The sequence below is a fragment of the Halichoeres trimaculatus genome, unplaced genomic scaffold (assembly GCF_033239565.1).
Source record: "Halichoeres trimaculatus isolate MK-OKI-2021-1 unplaced genomic scaffold, fHalTri1.1 fHalTri1_scaffold_22, whole genome shotgun sequence".
Taxonomy (NCBI): domain Eukaryota; kingdom Metazoa; phylum Chordata; class Actinopteri; order Labriformes; family Labridae; genus Halichoeres; species Halichoeres trimaculatus.
The window spans coordinates 2734997-2761459 of NW_027437200.1; the positions used below are offsets into that span (position 1 = coordinate 2734997).

At 43.1% G+C, this 26463-nt stretch overlaps 1 protein-coding gene across 1 annotated transcript; it reads left to right on the forward strand.

The window, feature by feature from the left end:
- The first annotated feature begins 18 nt into the window (after nucleotides 1-18).
- Nucleotides 19-26463, forward strand: irs4b (insulin receptor substrate 4b). The gene is made up of 2 exons (XM_074699178.1): nucleotides 19-4497; nucleotides 21339-26463. Exons 1-2 carry the CDS (start codon nucleotides 357-359, stop codon nucleotides 21341-21343), a joined length of 4146 nt encoding a protein of 1381 aa, XP_074555279.1. The 5' UTR covers nucleotides 19-356; the 3' UTR covers nucleotides 21344-26463.

Consider the following 26463-nt stretch of genomic DNA (forward strand, 5'->3'; position numbering starts at 1 on the left):
GCAGAGGGTCATGTGTTGTTTGTGCTCTGGCCCGTAGAGATGAACGGAGAGCTAACAGTGCTAACCGGAGCCTCCCGATCACAGAAACACGGCTGATCGTGGGCATGTTACCCACGGTGGGCTTTATTTCGTGAAGAAAGCCCTCTGTGGATTATCGGACTTGATGTTAGACGGGCCACATGGTGTGTTTTTTAACGGAATAACGGAGCCGGTCCTTAAGGATTGTAAATCTGAGCCAAGCGAGTCAACGTTAGCTGGCCTAGCCGGACTCTGGAGCTCGTCTCCCAAAACAAGAATGGGGTCTAGGTCCACTCGGATTAGCCTGCTAGTAAAGTGACCTTTGATTGGATTCTTTGATGGCGAATTTCACGAATTACCAAGAAGGTAAGGCAGCGATGTTGATGGTGGAGACGCAGCAGAGGGACGTGGGGACGAAATCTGCGGCTGCTGCCACCGCGAACGGGGACGGCTCGGTCGGGGAACCCCCTTCCCCGTTAATTAATATCAGCGGCGGTGCAGGAGGAGGAGGAGGCGGCGGCTCTCGCTTCCATTTACCGCCCTCCAACCATCTACACCACCAACACCTCGGCCACCACCAACAGCAGCACCACCACTACCAGCTGGCCCCGCAGCAGCAGCATCTTTCCGGGGAAAACATCGCAGAGTCCCCGGGCAGGAAAGCCTCCTCCTCGTTGCTCAGCCAGGTACACGCCGCCGAGGACCCCGCTGCTGCCGCTTCGCCTGCCGCTTGCAGCAGCAGCAGCCATGTATACGCTGCTGTGAATGTCGCCAATACCTCGGACGTTGTGGATGATATTCGCAAATGTGGCTACCTGAGAAAGCAGAAACATGGACATAAGCGGTTTTTCGTGCTCCGGGCGGCCAGCCACCTCGGGCCGAGCCGCCTGGAGTACTACGACAGCGAGAAGAAATTCAGGAACAGCCTGCGCTCTGCTGCCGCGGCCGCCGCCAGCGGTGGAGCGGTCGCCCCTTCTCCCCCGAAAAGGGTTATTTACCTCTACCAGTGCTTCACGGTGAACAAAAGGGCGGATTCCAAAAACAAACACCTCATTGCCCTTTACACTAAGGACGAGTACTTTGCTATTGTGGCTGAGAACGAGCAGGAGCAGGAGGACTGGTACGTAGCTGTCAGTGAGCTGATGAGTGAGGGGAAAAAAGGGCACCTGGATTCAGACGATCTGGATGATGGGTATGGTACTGTAACTCCTGGTACTGTCTTTAAAGAGGTGTGGCAGGTGAATGTGAAGCCTAAAGGACTGGGTCAAACGAAAAACCTCACAGGTGTTTACCGGCTCTGCCTCTCTACTAAAACCATACACCTCGTAAAGTTGAACTCTGAAACGCCATGTGTTAACCTCCAGCTCATGAATATCAGGCGCTGTGGACATTCAGAAAGCTTTTTCTTCATCGAGGTGGGTCGCTCCTCCTCCATCGGGCCAGGGGAGATTTGGATGCAGGTGGATGATTCTGTCGTGGCCCAAAACATGCACGAGACCATCCTGGAGACCATGAAAGCTCTGAAGGCTTTCGCAGAGTTCAGACCGAGGAGTAAGAGCCAGTCATCAGGCTCCAACCCCATGCCATTTATCACAACCCGGCGCCACCTGGGCAACCTGCCACCCAGCCAGACCGGGCTGCAGCGGAGGTCCAGGACGGAGTCTGTGGTTGGCACACCACCTTCCAGTAAAAGCTCTGGCGCTAGCGGCTATCGCTTTCGGACTTCCAGTGAGGGTGAGGGGACGATGAATCGGCCGTTCCGCTCAGCCACAGGAAGTCTGGTCCACCTGAACTCCACGCGGGCCCACCACGGTCGCCAGGATGGGGCGGGCGGCAGTGGTGGAGGCGGTGTCACTACAGGAAATGCTGGCACAAACACAGGAAGTGGGCGCTACATCAGAGCTATCCCAGGAACATCATCCACCTACCACGCCCGCTCCGCCTCGCTCCCCGTCTCCCACTTCCCCTCCACCACCAGCCCCGTGAGCGTCTCCTCCAGCAGTGGTCATGGCTCCGTCTCCGACACACTCACTCGGCCTTCAAGCGCCTCCATATGTGGATCACCCTCAGACGGCGGCTTTAACTCCTCAGACGAGTACGGCTCCAGCCCAGGTGACTTTCGGTATTTCCGGGTGCGGAGTAACACGCCAGACTCACTCGGCAACACGCCACCAATCAGAGAAGAGAACTGTCTAAATGACTACATGGCCATGGGCTGGAACCGGGAGGTCTTTGGGACTGGCAGCGGCTCTGGAAACAACAGTGGTGCTGACACGCCACGGGACGAGAGCACCTCAACTACAGAGGACGAGCGTTTATCTTCATCATCGTCATCACTGCGGCGGAGGACTCACTCTTTCTCCAGACCAGCTGGTGGAGCGACCAGCGGTTCTGGTGTGGCGGTTTACCAGAAAATGACCCAGACTAACTTCTCTCTGGATGAGGGCTCGGATGTGGTGTTGCCGTTTGGGAGTGGACTGCTTCGTGGGGGGCCATCCTCCTCCAGCTCCTCCCTCCGCTCTGACTACAGCTCCTGCTCTGAGCACAGCCAGCAGAGCCGCCCCTCTACACTGTCCAGGACCGAGGCCGGTGGCGAGCGCCCGCCTCTCTCCTCCTCGTCCACTAAAGAGGACAGCGGCTACATGCCCATGATGTGTGGCGTAGCTGCCTCTCCACGGGACACGCCTCCTGACTACATGCCTATGCAACCTGGCTCTTACTCCCACTCCCCTCAGTTCCACAGTCCAGCTTTAGGCCCCCGATCAGCCCACCAGCCCCCCCAGCCACAGTCCTCCACAGACTCCCACGGCTACATGATGATGCTCCCTGGGGGCAGCGGAAGCTCCCCGTCCCCCGGTCAGGCCTCCCCTGGCCCTCACAGCAGCTGCAGCATGATGGGGGCTGGCGGGAGCGACAGCATCGCAGAGAGACCTGAGAATGGGGAGTATATGGACATGTCGTACAGCAGCGGAGGGGGGCGCAAGCTTTCCAACGAAGGGTACTACACACCTGGCACACCTGAGAGCACCCCCAAGTCTTACAGCCCGTACTTCTCCCTGCCTCGCTCCTACAAAGCCCCCACCAGAGAGCGGGATGAGAAGGAGTACGGGGAGTACGTCCCCATGAGCTCTCCTGCCAAGCCTGTCTTTTCATCCGTGGCCTCAGCCTCCATGTCCACACCTGAGAGGAGAGGTGGAGGAAGTAGTAGCACCTCAACGCCGTCTCACCCGCCCCCGCCTTATGGGGCTCACCACACAACCGCAGCGATGGCCGACCGACGTGTGGTGAGGCCTAACCGCCTTCCACTGGGCAGGAGAAGTTTCCACGGTCCACTGCGGGTCAGCGAGCCCTCCACAGCGTCTGCAGGAACCTCCACTTCTGTCCCCACGACAGTCAGCTCCACAGAGGGGCCCTCCAGTCCTGGAGAGTACATCAACATCGAGTTTGGGGACCACTACCCCCTCCAGCAGCAGCCCCCCGCTTATCCTCTCTCTGCTGAGGATGAAGTGGGCGTTTTGGGGTCTAGTGACCTCCGTCACTCCCCTCCTCAGCCCCAAACCCACCAGGACTACATGAGCGTGGAGGTTGGGGCAGACCAGCAGGACAGTGCTGGGTGTCTGGGTAAAAACCAGTCCCCTAGACCCAGCCTCGTTGCCCCCTGGAACCCACCCAGCTACATCAGACCCCTAGCAAGCAATCCCGGGGCGCTGGCCTCCCCTGGAGTCCCGGCCGGAGGTCACTGGAGGTCAAAGGGGGACGACTACACGGACATGACGTTCAACCTGAGCAGAGGGGAGAGGACTCAGAGCAGCCCCACAGCCATGCTGCAGCATCTCTGTGTCATCGAGGGGCGCTACGACCACGCCCCCTCCGTCTCCTCCCCATCCATCTCCCCCTCTCTCCCTCCATCCAGCCCAAGCAGGGCCCAAACCCACCAACCAGAACCCAAGGTGGTCCGAGCAGACCCCCAAGGCAGGAGGAGGCACAGCTCAGAGACTTTCTCCTCCACCTCCTCGTCTAACTCGACCCCCTCTGGAGGAGCTCCTCCATCCTCCTCCACCCACCCTTCACAGAACAACCCCTCAGCCCCAAACGGATCCTACCTTCAGGAGGGCCAGGCTTCCAGGTGGACCAGCTCAGCCTCTTTTGACAGTGTCTGGGTCTCTGTGGAGGGTCTTGGGGACTCCCCGGCCCACCACGCTCCAGTAAGAGCTCAAGAGATGGGCTCAGCCTCTGGGACTTCAGCATCCTCGTCCTCCTCAGGGGCCGGGGGGGCTCGAATGTGCAGGAACATGTCTGTGGGCTACCAGAACGGCCTGAACTACATTGCCTTGGAGCTGAGGGAGGACGGGAGTAACACGGGAGCCGGTAGCAGCAACGGGAGCTCGACGGCGGCGGTGGGGACGGTACCTCTGCCTGAGAACGGCGCCTACGCCAGTATAGACTTCACCAAATCTGATGGAGTCACCACAACTAAGGGTGAGTAGGAACAGGTGTTTGTGTGTGAGTTGGTCTTGTTTCTTGTTCAGTGTGTGGCACGAAATCTGTCTCTGGTTTTCTGGAGCATTCATGGCGACAGACGCCAGACTGTGTGTGGAAAAATCAGCTTCTGTCTTTGTGCGTCTGCCTTAAAATCAGCTTTCATGTGAGTAAAAGAGAATGGGTGTTACAGACCCCCCCCCCTGAAATCCAAAATAAGACCCAGTGCTGTGTGCTATTATTAGTGGCATTATATCAATTTGCAGCTCCTCTGGTGAATCTATTTTGGATCAGGCCTCTGTGATCTTGACAAGGCTGCGTTCAGGCGCTCCGAGCGAGCAGCCAGCCGTCGTCTTTGAAGGCATCTGTCCAGGGAGCTGGAGTCTAGTCTATAACAGAGCTGCTGCAGGAAGTGGCACCAATATGCGGTTCATCTTGAGGTCTGCGTGTGTGTTTTTGTGAAGCAGACTGGGGAGACAATTAGCTCTGTGAATGAACCGAGGTTTATCTGAGGTCAAGTGCAGACTGCAGCTCCCAAAAAAGGGCCTGACTTCCTGTCTTTGTAGCTGGAGCTGTCTGTCTGTGCCTGTCTGTGCACGTGCCGCTGTTTTCTTTGTGTCAGCATGTGTGTGCACAGAGTGCTAATGTGTGGGTGTGTGTTCAAACAGGCTTTGTCTGCTGTGAGCCTGTCACTTGAGACACTTTTTTTACATCTTTGAAATCATATATTTATGTGTACAAAACATGGAGGAGTTCAGAGCCAGCAGCAGTTAGTGTGGAGGCAAAACACATTCATCACAGCACAGGGAGGAAACATGCTGGTGGTAGTGGGATTTTTTGAAGGACTGCAACTGTTTCCTGTCCAAGTCTGTAACACATCTTAAACATCAAACATAAACAAAGGCGTCTTTTCAGTCCACGTGCTGGAAAGAATCCAGATTCATTTAGAGACAAAGAAAAGCAGATTCAAGGAGCTCTAGCCATCAAAGGTTATCATAAAAATGCCCCCAACTATACTAATAATAATGTTAATAATACTAATAATACTAATAATAAACTTTATTATAGACCCAGTGAGATCTATATAATACAACAGTAGGGATAGATTTAGAGCTGAAACGATTCCTCGAATGATTCGAGGTCCTCGATTACAAAAAATACTCGAGTAATTTTCTCCGCCTCGAGGAATCGTTTAATTTTATAAAAGATCAAAGAGTGGTATTTCAAATAGAGCTGCGGCCATATTAAGAGAGTTTTCAGACCCCCCAAGCTACCTCTTATACAAATTAACAACTAGCAACAAATCTAGCTTCTTTTCTGGAGTTTGGAGACTAATGGGTCATTCTACGAAACAGATGCCATTTGGGTCTGCAACATTTGATGAGATGTACAAGGCGCAAAAAATGTGTCAAAGTGTGTTTACAGATTTTGGAGCTACCAAAGCAAGTGCTCTTATTGACATGCTGTATCAGAAAATTCTATTTCTTAAAGAGAAAAAAAATCATTAGAAAAATAACTGCTCTTAAACTAAACAAAAATGTATTTTATCTGATTAATCGATTAATCGATGGGATATTCAGTAGAATACTCGAATACCAAAACATTCGATAGCTGCAGCCCTATATAGATTTATCACCAGAGTAGTTCTAGGATAGCAACCAATGGTTATTTTTGATGCTGACCAATGTAACATTTCTTTTTTGATTAGTCGATTCATCACAATTAAGTTGTGTTTAAACCTAATTTGGACTCTGTTTTATTTCAGTGGTCAAAGAGTGCATACTTGAGAAATCCAACCTGTGCAACTCATCCCACGGTGATTTTTGTTCAGGGCTCTACAATAACTTTTTTCACTGGTAGCACTGGGAAAGTTGGTCACACTCTTTTTTATTGTATTTTATGTAATTTTATTTATTTGTTTATTTATTTATTTATTTATATTAATTTTTTGGGGGTACAGTAACACCAGTTATTGTTTTTGCTCAATATTTTACTGTATCAAGTTTGTCTGCAACAAACACTGGCTGAAATAAAACAGACATGTTACATGTCAGGGTTACTTTAGTTAAAAACATTTTCGTTGAAATAAAAATAAAAACAAGCTTTACATAAACTATAACTAGCTAAAATTGTAACTTTAGTTACAAAACTTACTAAAACAACAATAGAGAAAATGTCTTTAGTTTTTCACTGTTAATCTGCCTTATACATAAACTCGTTATTTGTAACAGACCGACCAATCAGGAGCGCTGACAGGCTGCCATCACTGATTTGGAGTGAGTCTCCCACTTTTTAACCCTTTCTCCTGTCGTTCTCTGACTAATGATTTTTCCTGATTATTCGCCAATTTTTAGTTTGGTCCTGTGATCTGATGATTTTTTAAAGTGGAATCAACTCCTGTACTTGTGCCTTATATGGAAAATGTAACATCCTCCACCCCTATCCCGTAGTTGGTTTGATACAAAGACGCTGGATGAGCTCTTCTCTGCAGTCAGAGGGACACACAGAGAAGCTGGTAGCACTCGATGAGGAGTTTTTAAGAGCATCAGCTGTTTTTGTAATATAACCTGTTAATGTGACGTGTCATGAGTTAAACTCTTTCACTGGTTAAAAGTTGATTCATCCTGTAGTCAGCCCTGTTTTCTTTAATTAACGTAGCCTCTGACATGCTCTAACATAGAATCCTCTTCAATAAGGGGAGTTTAAGCTGCATCAATCTTAAAAATAGGAGGCAAAAAGTGAAATGCTTGTTGTCATAAAGTTCTGTCTGTCCTTGGTTAGTGATGCGCATATGTGCTTCGTGTGTACGCGATGGCGCTATCTTTTCAGAACCAGAGTGCAGGTAGAGGAGACTGACTGAGCCAGTGGAAAACAGGGGGACTGTCAACCACAGTGTCTTATACATTAACTGTGATAGAGGAAGCATTAAAACATATTCACACACACAAACACGACCAGATGAAATTCTTATGAGCACCCATTGGAGAAAAGGTGTGTCGTGGGACAGTTTGAAACCTGAATTTGGCTTTCAAGACACACTATCTGACACTTTTCTGCATGAAATAATACTTTTGAAAAAGCTGAGAGATAGCAGATGATTTAACAAATCAGATCCTGACATTTTATAGGCTGCGAACAGCAAAACACGCTCCAAACAATTGGAAAAGTTTCTACAATTAGTTGAGATCCATCCAAATGACAGTTGTTGTGTACTGTTGAGCACATGATCTCTCACCTGAATATTTCGAGGTTGAGGCTGATTTCTCTATTGATCTGAAACAACCAAGTTACTTTTTAGTTTTATCAAATTAAGCCAAATTTGTACAGGATTCTGGTATTAATTGTATTGAAAGTCTATAAAAGGTTTGAATATCTTTGTTTCTGTGTAGGAAATTGGTCATGTAGTGAACGGTCACAGAGGGGAAGATGTATTGATCCTGTTTCTCAGGAGTTATCGACCATAAAAGAACGGATAAGTCATCTGACATGTTTAAAAAGTAACTGACAAATTCACAACAGAAGGTTAGTACAGTTTTGAAGATGTTAAGAAGAAATGATGAACATTTTTTATTAATAACCCACCTGTCATTTGTAGTTGTAGTAGTTTGTTTTCATGTTGTTGAGCTGACGACCTCTTGGGGCTTTTCTGTGGACCTTGTTGGGACACTTTTGTTTGCCCCAGAAATGGAGTAAATGAAACTTTTTAGGGTCAAAACTAAAAGCTTAGCACACTTCTTTCATCCACCACCTGGAGCTTAAGAGGCTGAACTTCAGCAGAAGGTTTGCAGCTGTTTTAACATTTGACATCCCATGCAGAATTTTTGTGCAGCTCCAGATCTGGGATTAACTTTTTTTTTCTTGGGCGTCACTTCATCAGACTGAAGTCTTTATTCCTACAGAAACATTTTGTTTACTGTGACAGGCTTTCAGAATCTTCCAGAGCTGTGACAGTAAAAGATCAAACCTTTGTAAAAGATGACATTAACAGTCTCATTTATCACGTACAGAGAGGTTTCCTGCTGTCCGTCAAATCTGCAGCGTGTCCTCCTCTGTGTGGACGCTGTGGGCGATGAGGACGACTTCCTTTGTGACAGGATGTGTAACTTACACTGTGATGACTGAATTAAGGCAGTTTTTAGCCTGTGTGTGTGTGTTTTAGGGAGAGTGTGTTGGTGCTGAGGTGGGCTCTGCAGTGTGTGTCATTAGATGCCACGTCCAAACCTAGAGGATGAGGAGAGGATGTTTTCACCTCCTCTCCTCTTTCACACACTCATCCTCCCGTCGTCTCCCCAAACCTCCCCGTCTCTCGCTCTCCCTCGGCGTGGTGTGTAGGGAGCATGAGTCAGGATCGTCTGCGAGCGCCGTCTGACTCATTTGTTTATCGCGGAGCTGAACGCAGATGAAAAGTGTGTGTTTACTAGTGTGTGTTTCTGTGTGTGTGTGTGGAGCCACGGTGCTGAGTGTGTGAATGTAAGCTCGGGAGATCAACTGAAACACATCCCACTGTGCTGTTTGTGTTTGTTTGAGAGCTCCTTGGTTTTCTGTGTGTGTGTGTGTGTGTGTGTGTGTGTGTGTGTGTGTGTGTGTCTGTGTGTGTGTGTGTGTGTGTGTGAGATCATGCATGTTTAAGGTAACACTCTGAAATGTTAAACAGGTCAAAAATCATCCAGTATGGGAGTATAATGAGTCCTTGGTCCGTCTGTGTTGGTGTGTTTACAGTCTGTCCTCTGCAGCTAGGCAGGTAGGGGTGTGTGTGTGTGTGTGTGTGTGTTTTTGTTCGAGCTGAGTCATGGCAGGCAGTCCTTTGATGTGGAGCTGTAATTACGGCGGCGGCGTGTCAAGGCACACAGCGGGGCCGAGAGGAAACGCATCATCATGGCTCAGGAATGCACTTCCTCTCAGCTGCGGTGTGGAGCTGATACAGAAACACCTGGAGCCCTGACCCACAGGAGGAGGAGGAGGAGGAGGAGAAGGGAGGTCTGTCCAGCTGTCAGGGAAACAGGGCTACAAATATTAAATGAAACATGAATCAGGTGTTCACTTCAGCTCAGGTTACAGGAGGAAGAGACCAGAAAAAATGATAAGAATTTTAAAAATTACCCTTAAATCAACCTTTGTTGATGTTTTCAATGACTCAAACACAGTGAGAGGCAGAATGGCAACAAACAGGGGTTTTATGATATTGGTCTGGCTGATCACACTTCAGTACCATGAGTATCATCATCAGTTTATTTCACAAAGTAACCATCGTCAGAAGAGTGGTGTCATTTCAAACAGAGATAAGTAGGGGTGCATCGATCATCAATCTTTTAAAAGCATGACCTGCCAATACCGATTTTGGCCGATACCATTTTTTCTTATAACTGACAGCATATACCTTCAATGTTCCAATCTTATTTTATAGAAAATCATTAAACAATACCTGTGAAACAATAAAATCTTTATGTTTTAACTTAACCAATAAAGTGTCCTGAGTAGGGATGGGTACCGAATTAGGTACTTTTATAGGTACTGACCGAATTCTGGTAAAAGTACCGGGTATCGATTCATGTAAAACCATAAGGTACCATGCTCAGGTACCTAAATGTATCCTTGTGACTGTGAGGGAGGGGAAAAGTAGGTTATTTTCCATGCTAGAAATGAACACAGCATTGAAAAGTTATATGCTGATGAATAAATATGTTAAATTAAGATAAAAATTACATTTCATGATTAAACAAATTGATATTTTTTTACCACATAAACACAACGAAACTTGGTACCCTAGAGCAGTGTTTCTCAACCCTGGTCCTGGAGGACCCCCTGCTCTGCATGTTATTTATGTTCCCGACTCCAGCACACCTGATTCAAATGATTACCTCGTCATCAAACTCTGCTCGAACCTGATAACAAGTCTGATAACGAGCCATTCATTTGAATCAGGTGTGCTGGAGTGGGGTAACATCTAAAACATGCAGGGCAGGGGGTCCCCAGGACCAGGATTGAGAAACACTGCCGTAGAGTACTGGTACCAATTGCCAGGTACCAGACATCGGTACCGTATCATTTCAAATGTGAAAGGTACCCATCCCTAGTCCTGAGTCTTAGGTTTCAGAGCAAAAAGCAACAATGGCTGGCTGTCAGACCTTTCTGGAGGTTTATAAGATCAGCTTCATATGTAAGGATGGCCGATCACCGATCACTAAAAATCAAGGAAATCTGCACCGATCCATCAGTGCATGTCTAGAGATAAGGTATTTTCTGTAAGAGACTAGGACCACCTGAGGTAATAAAAGGTTTGTTTTGGAGAAAAAACTGAAAAAAAGTTGTTACATTTTGACAAAAGGATATTCAGAATATGTGAAAAGGTTTCAATACTGGCTGCATAAGTCACGATAATGGCTGGATAAAGGGATGGTATTGGCTGGGTGAAGATGTGGTATTGGCTGAATAAACTCATGGTATGAGGAGAATAAAGTTGTAATATTGGATTACTAAGTTGTGATATTAGTCACAAAAGTTGTGATATTGGCCGAAATTTGTGATATTTCCCAAAAAAATTATAATATCACTGGACTAAAGCTGTGATATTGGCTGAATAGAGCCCAGACATTGGCTAGGTAAAGTTGTGATATTGAAAGAGAAAATCTGTGATATTTTTGCTGAATTAGGTTGTGATATCTGCTTCATAAAGTCATGATATATTCTGCATGAAGTTGTGATTTTGGTAGAATAGATTTGTGGTAAAAGTCCTGTAAGTGTGTGATTTTCCCTGAATTAAGTTCTAATATCTTTTTACAAAACCTGTGCTATTTGCTGTGTAAAATGGTGATATTGGCCTGGTAAAGTGTCAGCTGAATGAAGTTGTGAAACTGGTAGAGTGAACGTGATGCTGAATGAGGTTGTGATATTGGCTGTGTAAAGTCTTGGCTTTGTGTGGACAGGATATTGGCTGGGTGAAGTGGTGATATTTGCCTAAAAAAATTGTTGATTTTTACAAAATGAAGGCGTGATATCGTTGAGTAAACATGATTTTTGCTGAATAACGTTGTGATATTGTCTGTGTGAAGATGTAATATTGGCTGGGTAAAGTTGTGATTATAATGAATAAAGTGGCCATATTTGCTGATTAAAGGCTTGGTAAATGTAAATTGTGATGGAGGCTGAATAGGCTTTATATTAGCTGGCAAAAAGTTGTCAAATTGACTGTATGAAGTTGTAATTGCGGCTGAATAAAGTCGTGATATTGGCTGAATTAAGTCATGATGTAAGCTGTATAGAGATGTGAAATAAGCTCAATAACATTGTGATATTGTTTAAAAAAAGTCTTGACATTGACTGAATGAAGCTGTAAATTTGGCTAAAGTTATATTGGTTGAGTAAATATGTGTTTTTTGCAGGATAAAGCTGTGATTGACACTGAATCAAGTGGCCATATTTGCTGATTAAAGGCTTGATATGGGCTAAATTAAGTTGTGGTATTGGCTAAATTGTCTTTACATTGGCTGAATAAGTTGTAAAATTTGGATGAATAAAGTTGTGATATTGGCTGAATAGGTGTTATTGTGGCTGAGCAAAGGTTTTCTGCTTGCAGCCGGCTTAAGCGTAGCTTCCATGTTTAAAGCTTTTAAAACTCTTGAATTGTGTTTTTTTGTAATAGCCTGATTTTTCACTGAGTGATGTGTTTTCAGTGTAGTTGTTAGAGACAGTAAACACTGCTCTCTGATGTTGTGGTGATCGTGACGCAGCCTTATTGGATTAAAGGGTAAAGACAGGAGGATCATGGGAAAGAGCCCACCCTCAGCGTCGTGTGGTCAGGTGGATATAAGATGTCTGAGAGGTCAGAGTGGGGTCAGGGGAGGAAGTGGTGGACTTAACACGGCTCAGAGACAAGTTTTTTAGCTGCAAGTGACAGCGGTGGGAACCTGCCCTTTTCCTCCCCCTCCTGTGGGGGAGGGGGGGTTAAGCAGAGTGTGAGAGGAGCTGCTACCAGGCTGCCCTTTCCTCCCTCGTTCCCACCTCCAGCGTCCATATTTACAGCTCTATTTCCAGACTGACATGAATTTATGGAGGTAACAGGAGCCCCTCCTCTCTCTGCACGCCAGATACATGTATATCCCCACAGATGTTAGAATTATTAACCATCATGCATGCAGTATCTCCTCCTGCCAGCCGCTTCCACTGTGGCAGCAGGGCCTGAGCAGCCCTTAGAGCCCACACAGCGCTCACACTTTACTCTTTTTCTGCCTAATGAAGAAGAAATGACGTCCACGGCTTGACGAGCAGGCAAATCACTGACACGCTGAGGGGCTTTGTGGGGGGGCACTCTGACCAGCATGGGAATCTATAAACTCAACAGAGCTGGAGCCCATGGGCTATACAGGGAATCAATCCCTCAACCTGCTGGACGTGTCGTCTCCGGCTGGGCTCCTATTGGTGGATGAGTTCCTGGGGTATGAGAGGATTTAAAGAAGTGTCTCCCCAGTGCTGCACCACACAGAGCTCATATGTTTACTTACTGATCCATCACCTTCCAAGCAAGGTTTAAACAATATGCAGGTCAATCATTCTCTGCTGAAACATTTTTTAAGGACGTTTTTCAGCTTATAGGTGACTTTTTTATATTTGAGGGAGGATAAAAACTTTCGTTTAGACCAGGGGTCTGCAACCTCAACTTTTATTGGAGCCAATTAACCTCAGCTCACCTGGAATAAAGTCATTCAAGAGCCCCAAAATCTACTTTGTCTTCACAATTAAGACAGTTACGTATAATTCTATACAAAGTTAAAATCTAGTGAATAATTGTTGACACAAGAAGGTTTTTGGAAGAACAAAATTGTACATTTGAATTTTTTTTTTTTATTATTAAATTAGCTACTATTGCAAATTTCTTTTTTTTTTTTTTGGAAAAAAACAGTTTTTTTTATAAAAAAATGCAAAAAGTTCAGAAAATATTAAATAAAATAAATTTGCAAAAATTTCAAAAAGTCACAAATGTAAAAAAAAGCAACAATTTTAAAAGCTTTAAAAACATTAAAAAGTTGCATTATTTAAAAAAATGAAATTGCAAAAAAAAAAAAAAAAAAGAAATTTCAACAATTTGCAAAAAAAAAATTGCAGAAATTTTAAAACTTAAGAAATAATACTTTATCTTGAATTAAATATATCAATAGTACTACTCGACTCATAACTTTTTGTTGTTTGCTAATGTCTTGCAACATATCAAGCATGTATATTAAGCTGGCACTTCGACAGTTCAATGAATCCATCCACACAGAATCAAAATCTCTATTTTCCTCTAAATTAGTCTTTTTATAGATGTATTTATCTTCCCAGGGCTCTCTCTGTTCCTGCAGCTTTTAGTGACTCTAAAGTTTATGTTTCAAAGGTCTTCCTCCTGTATTACTCAACCTCTGAGGCTCCTGTTTCTCTCCAACATGCAGCAACTCTTGTGTCTTCTCGTCTCCTTCCTTCATGCCTCTGTCCCTCTCTTCTTCTTCTACTGTTTCAGGAATGTGACGTTGGAAAACTTTATTTGAGTGTGCGCTGAAGCAGGAACATTTCAACACAGTTTTTGTTCCCCTTTTTTCTTTGCATGTTTGGTGACGTTGCGACATGAACAGTTTGAACAGTAAATATAGAACAGAGTAGAAGTCTGATACGGACCAGAAAGAACAAAGGTTGAGCAGAAATCTGAAGAGAATTCAGTTTCTTCAGTTGCGGGTTGTGGGTCCTCAAGCTTGTCTTCTAAAGTTTAGTTGCTCATTTGAGTTTGCTTTGCTGCCTGTGTGATCCCTACCTGATTCTCTCCCAGCTCTCTACAATGAGAAAGAAACAACATATTCTTGACTTTCACTTAAGCTTTTCACAGTCATGTGACGTTTATTATTTTACTGCTGATTACCAAAGTACTGTAAGCTGTGATGTTTTCGGAAAACAATCGGGGTTCTTTGGCAACACCACAAGTTTATACAAACATGAGATAACACACCAAAAAGAGAACTCTGAGCTGCAAAGCAAACAGAGTGAGGAGGTAAATCCAATACAATAAACCAGACCCCAGGCTCAGAGACAGAAGTCATTAGCAAGATGAGCATGCATGACCAACAATACCCAGGTACCCAGTATAATAATATAATATAATATGATATAATATAATATAATATAATACAATACAATACAATACAATACAATACAATACAATACAATACAATACAACGGTACAACGGCAACGGTTGCTAGGCGCTACCCAAGTAGCTGCCTGTTGCAGCAGCTCTCTCTTCTTTGTCCGTTTCTTATAATTTTTTCGTCTCTTTTTCGTAATCTTTGTATTTGGAGTGGATCATCACTTTGTATGGTTCATTGTCGGTCACAGACACCAAACTTTTTGTGGCTTCGGCGGTATTTTTTACTACTTTTCTCCTGTGTTTGTCTGGAGATCCTACATGTAACCATGGCTGCATTGTTTACATGCGAAATTAGCTGTTAGCTGTCTGTAGCATGTCAATGCTAACTAGTGTAGGGCTTGATGATTTCCCTCGAGCTGAGGAGGAGGAGGTGAGGACAACGTGCTGGTTCTTGGATGTGAGCTGGGAGGTGACGACGTGGACCTGTCCTTCCATCCATCGTTGTTGGGAACGTGGGATCTAGCCCCGGGGGATGGATGAGCTAGCTGTGCTAATCCAGCGGCATCATGCTGTTCACGGACGTGGCTGACATCGGACGCCGCAACACATCGGAGGAGCTTCGCCTGCTGTGAGCAGACAGGATTCAGGAGACAGAGACTGAACAGACTGCTGGGGAGGCTCAGTCCTGGACCCTGTGGAGGTGGAGACTGGCTGGGCTGGAGAGTGGTGGACGAGTGGTGGACGGGATGTCGTCATCTAATTTCTTATTGACATTTTTGCACTTTCTATACTCTTTCTTACTTTTGTTTTCTTAAATGCTGCGGTGACTCCTGAATTTCCCCTCGGGGATAAATAAAGTATTTTCTATTCTATTCTATTCTATTCTATTCTACAATACAATACAATACAATACAATATAATATAATATAATACAATATAATATAATACAATATAATACAATATATAATATAATACAATACAAAATAATATAATATAATATAATATAATATAATACAATATAATACAATACAATACAATACAATACAATACAATACAATATAATATAATATAATATAATACAATATAATACAATATAATATAATATAATATAATAATATAAAATATGATATAATAAACCTTGATAAATTATTTAACTTGAACTAAAAATATATGAAAATACATAAAGTTTAGTTTGAAATAAAATGTTTGCTAAACTTTATCTTGTGATTTTCCCCTTAAAGAATTCACATTATAAAAAATCAATCAAAGGCTTTGCTTGAATCATTACTGATGTCATTTTATGCATTAAAGGGCTGAATTAAACGTTACTTTAATAATTTAGGGGAAATCAAAATATCAAGATATATATCGTATATCGTGACATAGCCGAAAAAATATTGAGATATCGTTTTTTGGCTGTATCATGCAGCCCTTGTACAGACATTATTCTCTGGCCACGGTTTCAGCTCACAGAGCCAGATTTCAGCAAAAACATCTGTTTTACAGCAGCTACGGCAACTCTCTAGGAACATGTTACACCGAAAGCAAAAGCACAACAAATACATAACCCTCTGCTACACCTGAGACATGTCAGTCAAGACAAGTGATGTTTGGAAGTAGTTCAACAAAAATGATAAGGTTAACGTGCAGTGACAGATAATTGGCGATAAACTTGATACGATAACCAGTTTGATGATTAACCACCTGAGCTCAAAGCTGAAGGAGAAAATATAAGAGACAGAAAACAGGAAGTCTCACATCACATCAGTTGCTAACCCTGTTAGTTGCTGTGATGAAACCAGAGTGGAGAAGATTAGCCTGCTAATAACCAAAATACTAACTGGAGATGTGCTAACATTACTTTAGTGGAAGGTGAAGGCTTCAGAGAGCTGATGGTGTTTGACGAGCAGGAGTACAAGCCACCGCCACAGAGAACTACATCTACCAGAGTGGAAAAGTTGGATGGAAAGTCTTTTATTATGATCCAGCAGGTCCATGTCCAAAAGACCCTGTGTTTTGTTTACGGTTAAAAAAATAATAATAAACTGAGCATTCGAGAACTGGTTCATAAGATATTTAGAGTAATCAAGAACAGGAATTACTGTGAAGTCCCATCCCTACCGTCCACACCTGGATACTTATTTTACATTGGGCATAAATGGGCCTTTAAGGGGTGGGGGTGTGACCTCAATACAAAAATGAAACAATCATTTAAACGTGATCACAAATAATTTTTAGGGTAAAGACACTTTCCCCCCTTCATGTTTTTGCCAAGTTCTAAAATAAAAACCCGTATTTCAGGGGTTTTTGTGTGTCCTCCATGACTCTCTGCTCTCCACAACTTCATTCAGAAATGCCTTAAAAAAGTAAAAAAAAGAAAAAACGAATATATTTAAGTTGTAGCTTCTGTAGACCACAGTTTTCTGTAAAAAAGAAGTCATTTGTGTCTAAACTAATCTAAAGGGACTGTGTATCAGCATTGTCTCAGTCACGCTCACCAGAAGAGAAGCAGACTTAAAATGTATGTCACACATTTACTTTTAAATGATTTAACAGTTATCAATTCAGATATATTAACCCCTCTTAAGTGAACTTAATCTTTAATCTAAGTTTTTCACCTCAGATTCAGTTTTTCCTTTTTATTTTTGACCCCTGACTCAAGGACTTGGTTCCCACAGCGTCTTTGTTTTTGAGAGTTTGATCTGAACATTAGTGAACTCTCCTCAGGACAGCAGGAAAAGCCGGCGTGTGAGAGTAAATGAGGGCAAACCGTCTGCTAATGGAGCACGTGTGCTTGTTCTCCCTCGGATGGATTCAGACTTTAAAATAAAACAGATGCAATAAAAACTCCCAACAGGTGTTGCTGACGTATCAGTTTCTAGAAACTTTCAAAAGCGCTGTCCCCGAAGTTTTCCAGAGTTACACATTCAGACACATCTCGCTATGTGAGATTTTATTTCATACATTGATGTGCAGACATGTTTTTGTACATCCTGTATAAAGACAGTGGATTTCCCTGGATAATTTCACTCATCCTGACTTCTTGTGGGAATTAACTAAAGGAAAGCAGGGAGAAAGTCTGTGTGGGGTACGGGCTGCAGATTTGGTCTGTTAGCGCTCACTCTGAACATTTCAGGAAGTTTTTGTTGTTGACAGTTTGTTGTTTCAATACAGATATGGAGGCTAGAAATATATGTCTTAATACAGTAATAACTTATTTTTAGTCAAAGAAAACTCTTCTTTTTTATGTTTGAATAATGCAAAGGATTTAGCTCCAGATGTCTGGAAAAGGTCATCAAGACGACTGATGTCAAAGAAAGAATGGGTTTAGCTTTGTTGTCATGGAGGAGATCGCAAAGCTTTAATCCCTGATCAGGTTTTTACCCCTCAGGCCAGAAAACGGGTGAAATTGACCTCCAGCTGTCCGCAGCTTCAGGGCTTTAAACCCTGAATGTGTACAATCAAAAAGTTGAAGACCGTTTCATCAGATGTCAGCTTCATCCAGTGCCCGATCGAATTCCTGCTTGCTTTTATTTCTCAGCTCGCACCTAAAAGTCCGTCGCCTCCAGCTGTCACGCCAGCCCCTGTCAGGTCAACGCGTTACGCTGGCTGCTCACTCCCATGATGCCTTTCATCTGTTGTCCCAGCTGGGCGAGCGGGTTTTAGGAGCTGGGCGTCGGGTCAGGGGGGCAGAGAGAGATGTTCACAGCTCTGAACACCTGCCTGTGTCGTAACCACACAACAAGCTGTTAGCTCGCACAGGTGTTTGGCGAGAAGTGTTTTTAAAACCCGATTTTGCGGTGTGAGTGTGTGTGTGTGTGTGTGTGTGTGTGTGTGTGTGTGTGTGTGTGCATGTGTGTGGGTCTGAGCGAGGTCAGATCAGGTCAGTCAGTCTCGTGTCCTCAGAGCGTTGTTTTGATCAAAGTCCAGGACTCCAGAGAAACCCAGAGACCTCAGACGGCTCCCTCCCTCTGGCTCTGTCTCTGGATCACTCAAAGACAAATTCAGAATCAAGACATGACCAAAGTTAACTCTGTGATTTCACCCTAATTTCATTTATTCAACCAATTAAAGCCCCTCGATTAGCTTCAGAAGCTTAAGGGGGGAAAAGTTTTGGCATGTGTCCTTTCAGTCTTGTCAAAACCAAAAGAAAAGGATCCTCGAAAGTTGGACAGCATTTAGGTCGCCTGATCTTCCCGTGCTCCTTTACTGATTAATAAATGTGACGGTGTAAAAATGGGGCTCTTTGATGCACAGAGTACCAGAGATTCAGTCAATGTGTACAGGCTTCTCATTGGGGACCCTGCCTTTAATTGGGACAGGCTTTTATTGGAGGCCATTTGTAGTTTTTCCCTCAAACAGTTCAATAAATCCAATTTTTGGTTTGAGTTTTATAGATTTAACTCGTCTGCTATTTGTGTTTTACTCAAGCTGAGTTTGTGTACAGTTATTCCTCTGCCCCTCATCTCTCTATCCATCCGTCCGTCCATCCATCCCTCCATCCGCGTGGCTGACAAACAGAGCAGCAGCATTCCAGCAGTGCCCCCTGTCAAAGCATCTGTATTGTGGCGTGCAGCTCACATTGTTGTGTCGGACAAAGCCTCGCTCTTAGTGGAATAACCCAGCTGGACGGTGGCCACCGTCAGGGTCATCCGGGGCCGCCGGGCCGCACCACAACAGCCAACCTGACAGTCCGAGCCTGGACACGATAGCAGGGCAGGAAACAAACTTTATGTGTGTGTTTGTGTCTGCTGGCAGTCAGCTGAATCCAAAGTTCACCAGCCACGCTCACTTATTTACTAGACAAACAGTTTTTTCTTTTTTTATAGGCCGGGAGTTTTTAGCCAAACTGGGTCAGAAAAGCTTTCAGAGAACACAGCTCTGCAACTGTTATGAACCTAAATACTTCTAATCTATTATTGTTGTGTTAAATAACCTCCAGGAGCTGTTTTTCTCTGAGTGACTCGCCGTCAGTCCTGAGCTGACTCGGCTCTGAAAGTTTATCACTGGCTGTGAAGTTTCAAAGTGTGTGGCTTCAAAACCAAACAACATCATGAGTCCAGAAGCTGCAGTCTACTGCTCACTTTTTAAAATGTGATCACCTTATGATAGATGCCACAACTTCTTATCCTTACATTGACAGAAACGTCCAGAGCAAATGTAATACAACTTTTAGTTCTAATAAAGAGTGCAGGACATTGTCAGCAAGCATGGATACATAATTATTACACACTTTAATCTTAATAGATTTCAACAAATTTAACTTTGAAAGATACATTATATACATTTTTTAACCAAGTCCTAAGATTCTTTACAGATTCTTTAAGGCAGGGGTCTGCATCCTTCACTTTCATAGGATCAATTTTACCTTGGATTACTTGGATTTAAGTCATACCAGAGCCACAAAACCGACTTTATCTTCACATTTAAGACAATAGAGTGGATACAGTTCTACACATAGTAAAAATCTAGTGAATAATTATTGAAACAAGAAGTAAAGTAATCAAACTGTACATGTGATGTCTTCGTTTTGTTTTTGTTTTTTTTGTTTTTTTTTTAATATACCTGCGTTAATTTCCCCCGAAAAATGAAATTTCAATAATTTGCAAATATTCCAAAAGAATTTAAAATTTAAGATAATTTGCTTAACTTCAAAAATATGAATGTTTGCAAAAAAAAATTTTTTGTGTGTGGAATTATTTGAAATTTGCAAAAAAAAAAAAAATTTAAATTTCAAAAGCTTGCAAAAATTGAACGGAAAATAAATTCAATGGTTTTCCTGTTATTTAAAAAAATATTTCTAATAAGTTTGCAATATTTAAAAAAAAATAAGAAAAATAAATTCTAACAATTTGTAAAAGTTTTAAAAGTTTGAAATTTCAAAAAGTTGCAAAAATTCAAAAAACCTGAAATGGAAACAATCTGCAAGAAATTAAAAAATACTTTAAAATTTAAATATTCTCTTTGTCTTTAAAAATTGAAATTTTATTTAAACCAAAAAATTGTATCTTTTGAAATAATACTTGAATTTGATAACATATATTATTAATGTTGCTCAACCTTTATTTTTAGTCATTCGCTAATGTCTTGCCATGTATCAAACTGACATGTTGTCAGGTAAATGAATCCATCCACAGATTTCAAATCTGTATTTTCTTCCAGATTAGTCTTTCTGTAGATGTAGTTATCTTCCCAGGGCTGTGAATCTTGAGGTTAGCCACAGGTGCATGGAAAGTTGGTGGGCTGTTGATGTTGTAGGAGGTGAAGTAGAGTGGTGGCAGGCTTTGTTGACAGATGGGATGAAGATTTAGTTCAACTAAATGTTGACGCATGATTTTATTTAGTGTCAGTCTTTAATCATCAATACCCTCTGTAAGCAAAATAAAAATTCTTTATTTAATAAATTTCATTTCAATAGCTTTTTAATAGCTACAAGGAGCATCTGCAAAGGAGTCAAAGAGCCGCAGGAGGCTCCAGAGCCACAGGTTGAAGACCTTTGGTCTAAAGAATATTACTCTGAAACTTGATGAAGTCTGTGCTCAACCATGAACATCTTCTGTCTTCTTTCTGAGAGACTGAGACTGTGTTTCTATGTCTCCATCAGCTATGATATCATCTGTTTGTGCATAATTTGTGTTTAAAGATTGTTTTTATCACGCTGACCGTATGTGTTTTTGCTCTACAGACCTCTGAGGATGGATTTGTAACTTTTCCTCTCTCTCATTTTCTTTTCAGACTGAGTGTGGAGATGATCAAGGTTCTTCGCTGTCTGCCTCCTCCTCTTCATCTTTCCGCTCGGGGCACTTGACTCTGCCCGTGACCTTTGGCCTCCCCCCTCCCCTCTGCCACCGGTGACCTCTGACCTCTTCACCGCTCCCTTCTGGATGCAGAAAACAAAAACAACAACATCAAAACAGATGACAGAAACGCTTGCAGTTTTTTTATTTCTCTGTTTTTTATTTCTTTTGTGTTTTATATGCATATCTTGTTTTGTTTTTTTTTCTTTTTTAATCTTTTCTTTTTCTCACAATCGATGCTGCCAGTTTGTGCTGCTTTTCCTCCCTCATGTTCACAGACTAGCGTCACAGAGGGGGCGCCAACAGAACCCTAGACGGTCTTATTATCAAATGCTTCTCTGAACGGTATTCAAAAAGGGAGGCTGGATTTCTAAGCAAAGGCATTATGGTACAGACTTTTATATTAAATTTAATTATTTAATTTGATTATTTTTTTACCTTTCGTTATGTCTTTTTTTTTTACCCCATGCGTAATCCATCCTCAACACGGTACCTTACAGTTATTACTTTTTGACAGAGATGAATTAGAAATGTTTTTCTGAATGGATTAAACCCTTAAATGGTACAAGCTCATGGCTGGATCCAATTTAACCCCAAGCTCCACAAGTGGCATTGCACAAGTTCTCTGCTTTGGATTACAATTTTGCTTGGCACCTGTTTCCTGAGGCAGCCAGTTTTGAAATTCAGCTGAGGAAAGCAGAGCTCCAGTACCGGGCAACCAATGCAATGGATAACCCTATGGCATTACTCCTCATATTCTGTAGCACGTTATTTATTTGTTGCAATAGGTACAATTTCTCTTTTGTTTGATGGCGCTCAGCAGGGCAAGGGCAAAACGCTGGTTATTGATCTAATGCTGGAAGGCTTTACCTGTCTTAATTCTGCCTCCTCTTTCAAAATTTTTGGAAATTACTTATTTTTCTAACTTCCTGGGACTGAGACGAGTAGCTTGACACCTTACATGTTTGTCTACAAAGTTTGAAGCTATGGCTAGTAAATGCTAAGCTTAGCTTAGCTTAGTATAAAGACAGGAATTGAAGGGAAAGCAGCTGACATGGCTCTCTCGAAGGATCAAAAATTCATGTTAAGGACTTTCTGAGCTTACAAACTGCAGTAACATCAAAACTGCGCTGACACCACTAATTTATTTTATTTTTAAAGGGGGATTACGTGAAAAACAGCTTTGTAAACCTTTTTTTTTTGTCCCCAAAGTCTGTGAATTAAGATTGTCAAATTTGGGTAGAGGATGTTGACATGAATGAAATGTTTGAAATGTTTGTTGATGAGCTGATGGTGGGTTTTTAACTTCAGGCAAAGCTAGACTAACTGTCCTTTTAGCTAAGCTAAGCTAAGAGAGCTGCTAGCTCTAAACACATAAATTGATTTTGTATTAGACAACCAACAAAAAAGCATTTTACAATTAAGCAAAACAAGTCTTTCCAAAAAAAAATGTTTAACGTAGTAAAGAAACGTCTAGAGGAGGTTTTTCGTAGATTTAGCCGCTGACTCTAAAGGAGGATGACAGACGTTTTCCCGCCCTGCTGCTTTTCTCTGCATGAAGAGCTGTTTGGCCAACCAAAGCTGATGATGTAGGAGTTAAATCTTTCTGTTTACCTCACACGGTCCGTAGCATAGTTCAGGTTTGTGGAGGAGAGTTGTGCACACAGCAAACACACGCTTGACGCTGTTTAAGCACAAAGAACACACACTGACACTCGGAGGCAAACACACACTGCGATTTATGAAATCTCTGTACACACACACGCACACATATGCAGCAGCCATGCCTGCTCTCAGAACACACACACTCAGTGGTCACACAGCCGTTTTTAGACGAGGGTATCTCCTGTGTGCTCTCAGTCTCAGCTCTTTGTCAGCCGTACTTGATGACGTCCGTGAAATTTCACACACACACACACACAAACGCTGCTGTGGTCGTCATTGGCTCTGAGTGACGTAAAGAGGTTTCCAGTAACATGAGCTGGAGTCCCAGGTGCACGGCGCTGCTCATTCTTGCCGTGTCACAGCAAGCACACATTACGACAGGAACACACAGATTTATCACAGAGCGCATTGCTACGGCCACGTTCAGCTCACTACTCACTGCTATCACCCACACACTCGCTTTCAGAGACGTGGAAACACAAAGACTGACAGCTCACGTAGCCCACAGAGCCACAGCGTCTTTGTTCACTCCTCTAACGCTCTCTGTGCTCCGTTTCTCCGCCGCTCTCCTTCTTTTAAATCAGCCCTCTTTAGTTCTGTTTTTAATTTATTTTGGGCGTTGAAAGCTTGTCACTCTCACCGTGCATTTGTTTGGGACTCTTCGTTGTAAGCCCCCACCTCGCACAGCAGGGATGCTAATCTGGGAGGGAGGGGCTCAGCTGAGGTGTCTTTAAATAACCGTTGGGTTTCTGCAGTGCTGTCAGAAGAGGCGGAGGATGATCCCAGAGAGGCAGTGATTGACGGCTTACTCCACGCTTTGAGCTGCGCTGAACTCTGCACATCTGGTGCTTTAGATTGAATGAGACACATCCTCAAACTGCACTCTACTTACAGGCTGACTGGTGCACATGCTAAGGTCATCCATGCTGCAGAAAACATCTTTTCCAAACCTTAAAGCTTCAGAAAATATAACAAGTTTTGACAATTCAAAGTTTGATTGACAATCAGCAGGAGGAAAAATGCCAGGTTATGCCAGACAGGTTATTTATCTCAATAACATGAGAAAAAGAAAAAAAAATTCTATTTGCAGAATTGATCTTTTAAAGTCATGCATCTGAAAAGTGTAAAGCCCTCTCTGAGATGAGCAGCATGTGTGTTAGCTCCTGACGTCTCAAACCCTAACACAGCTGGATTAAACCAAACAGCCGGAGCATTGTCCCTCCTTTAAGTGGCCTGAATCAGAGCTTTCGGGGAGGAACTAGGGTCTAACTGATTCAGAAAAACGGCAATTTGAAAAACATATAGTAATTCAGAGATACTCATCTCCTTAATCTAGAAAAGAAACTCGCTTAAGAATCTTTGTGCGAGCTCCTGAAGTTGTGTTTCTTGATGATCTTAAATTTGTAGCATGTGCACCAAACAGTCTAACTTCAGTAAAGCCCAGCAGGAGGCTGTGATATTGTTATCCTCATGTCCAAGCAGCTGTCTAACGTATTGAAAGCGTTATGTTTCATAATAGATTCAGACTCTCAAATCTGTCCCTTCAGAAAACTTTCAAAGAAGTATTTTCCTCCATTGTTTTCTTACCTCTTGGAGCTTAATTCACACATGTGAAGTTTTTTGTCTTGTGTCCGTCATTTCAAAACAAGCATGACTGATTGTTTCACACACACTTTTATGTAGTCCTTTAAACTGAACAATTATTTTTTTTGAGGTGCTTTTCTATCAACCAACATCCTCCACCCTCTCCCTTCCTCGTGTTGTTTGAAGTCCAGTCACACTTAGCTTAGCACTAACGCTGTTGAATGTATGAGCTGTTGAATGAAACACGCAGACTGCTTCAAATATGGCTGCCTAAGTCCTGACTCAAGCTAACTTTTGGTTGCTGTAGAGAGAGGTACAGAGCTGTAGCTGAGGCCTTTAGCTACCTAGCTGACAGCTACAGTCAAACTCACTTTAAAACTATGGTACTAAGAGGGTACGTTAAGCTCTGAGCATCACTAAAGGTTTAATAATGAGTGTGTTTGTGGCTTCAGGGGCTTTTGGAGCCAGCCTCTGCTGGATGCTTAAGGTACTGCAGGTTAAGCTGGTCTACATTGGCTTCACATCAGATCAGATCACCCCCCCCTTACCCAGTGTCCCACCACAGCAGCTCAATGATGTGATTTTGTAGCTTAAACCTGGGGCTTAAAAAACCTCTAACCTGTGATTGGTCTGAACTCGTGAACAATCTGCAGAGACTGACTCTTAATTTCCCGCTCTGAATGAACAAATGATGAGGCGTCGGAGTGTTTTAGCTGCAGCTGCCTGAGAGAAAGGTGTCCGCTCTGTTTTCTGTTGGAGCTTTTGACGCTGGGAACAGTTTATGTTCAGTTCCTGTGTGTCCGTCACGTTATGACGCCCTGTTCAATCCTCCGTCACGACTGAATCCATTCGCACACAATCACCTCAAACCCTCCCTTTGTTTCTCCTTCTTACACGAAGAATCAGCTGTTGTGCATTTTTCCTTCTGGGGTGGAGATATGAGAAATGAGACCTACGTAATATATATATATATATAAATATAAATATATATAATCCTTGCAGAGAAGACTTAGGGTACTGCATCATTATGCAAACTTTTTTCCTTTTCCTCCAATCTTTTGCTTTCTTTTGTTTTCTAGTTTACAGAGGGGAAATAATCATCTGATTTTTGGTTGTGTTGTCGTTTCTGGGCGACCTCGTGTGTCTGAAAGCGAAGCGACACGAGGCTAGTATTTTTTTTTAAGAGTACATAGGCATTTTGCAGTTATTTGTATAAAGAAATGGGTTAAAACCTCTGCCTAATGTTTATTTTTTGTAACTATATTACACTTTATTTGCTGCTGTGTAGTAACAGTTGGAAATCCTGTCGATGGCAACAATTACAATGACAATGAAGACGATATTCATCGCCCTGCGATCAAATGCAGGTCACTTTTTTTTTTTTCCCTGTTTGCTGAATTCCAAAAGTTGATGACTGGCGGGAAAGGCGACCCCACTCTCCCCTGCTACCTGTGTTCTTAGTTTCCAAGTTGAATGCTGTTGTTTATTAGCTTTACAGGAAAGAGAAAGAGTTAAAAAAATACTGTGGAGGTGTGTATCCTTCGTATGTGCATTATTTTTCAGCGACCTACGTCCTATATACGAACGTTTGAGCAAAGGAACGTGGTGGGAATGGAGATCCGCCTCTGTAAATAAGGAAAACTCAAGTTGTCGCTTTTTTCATGTTATGATTGCGCCTCAGCAGGTGCCCCCCCCCTCCCTGGTTTTGTTTCATTTCCTTCTCTTTCTTTCTCTCTGCTTTCCTCGTGGAGGAAGAGGGGGGCAGGAGGGGTACTCAGAGGCTATTTGAGCATCGGCATAGTGTTTATATTTAT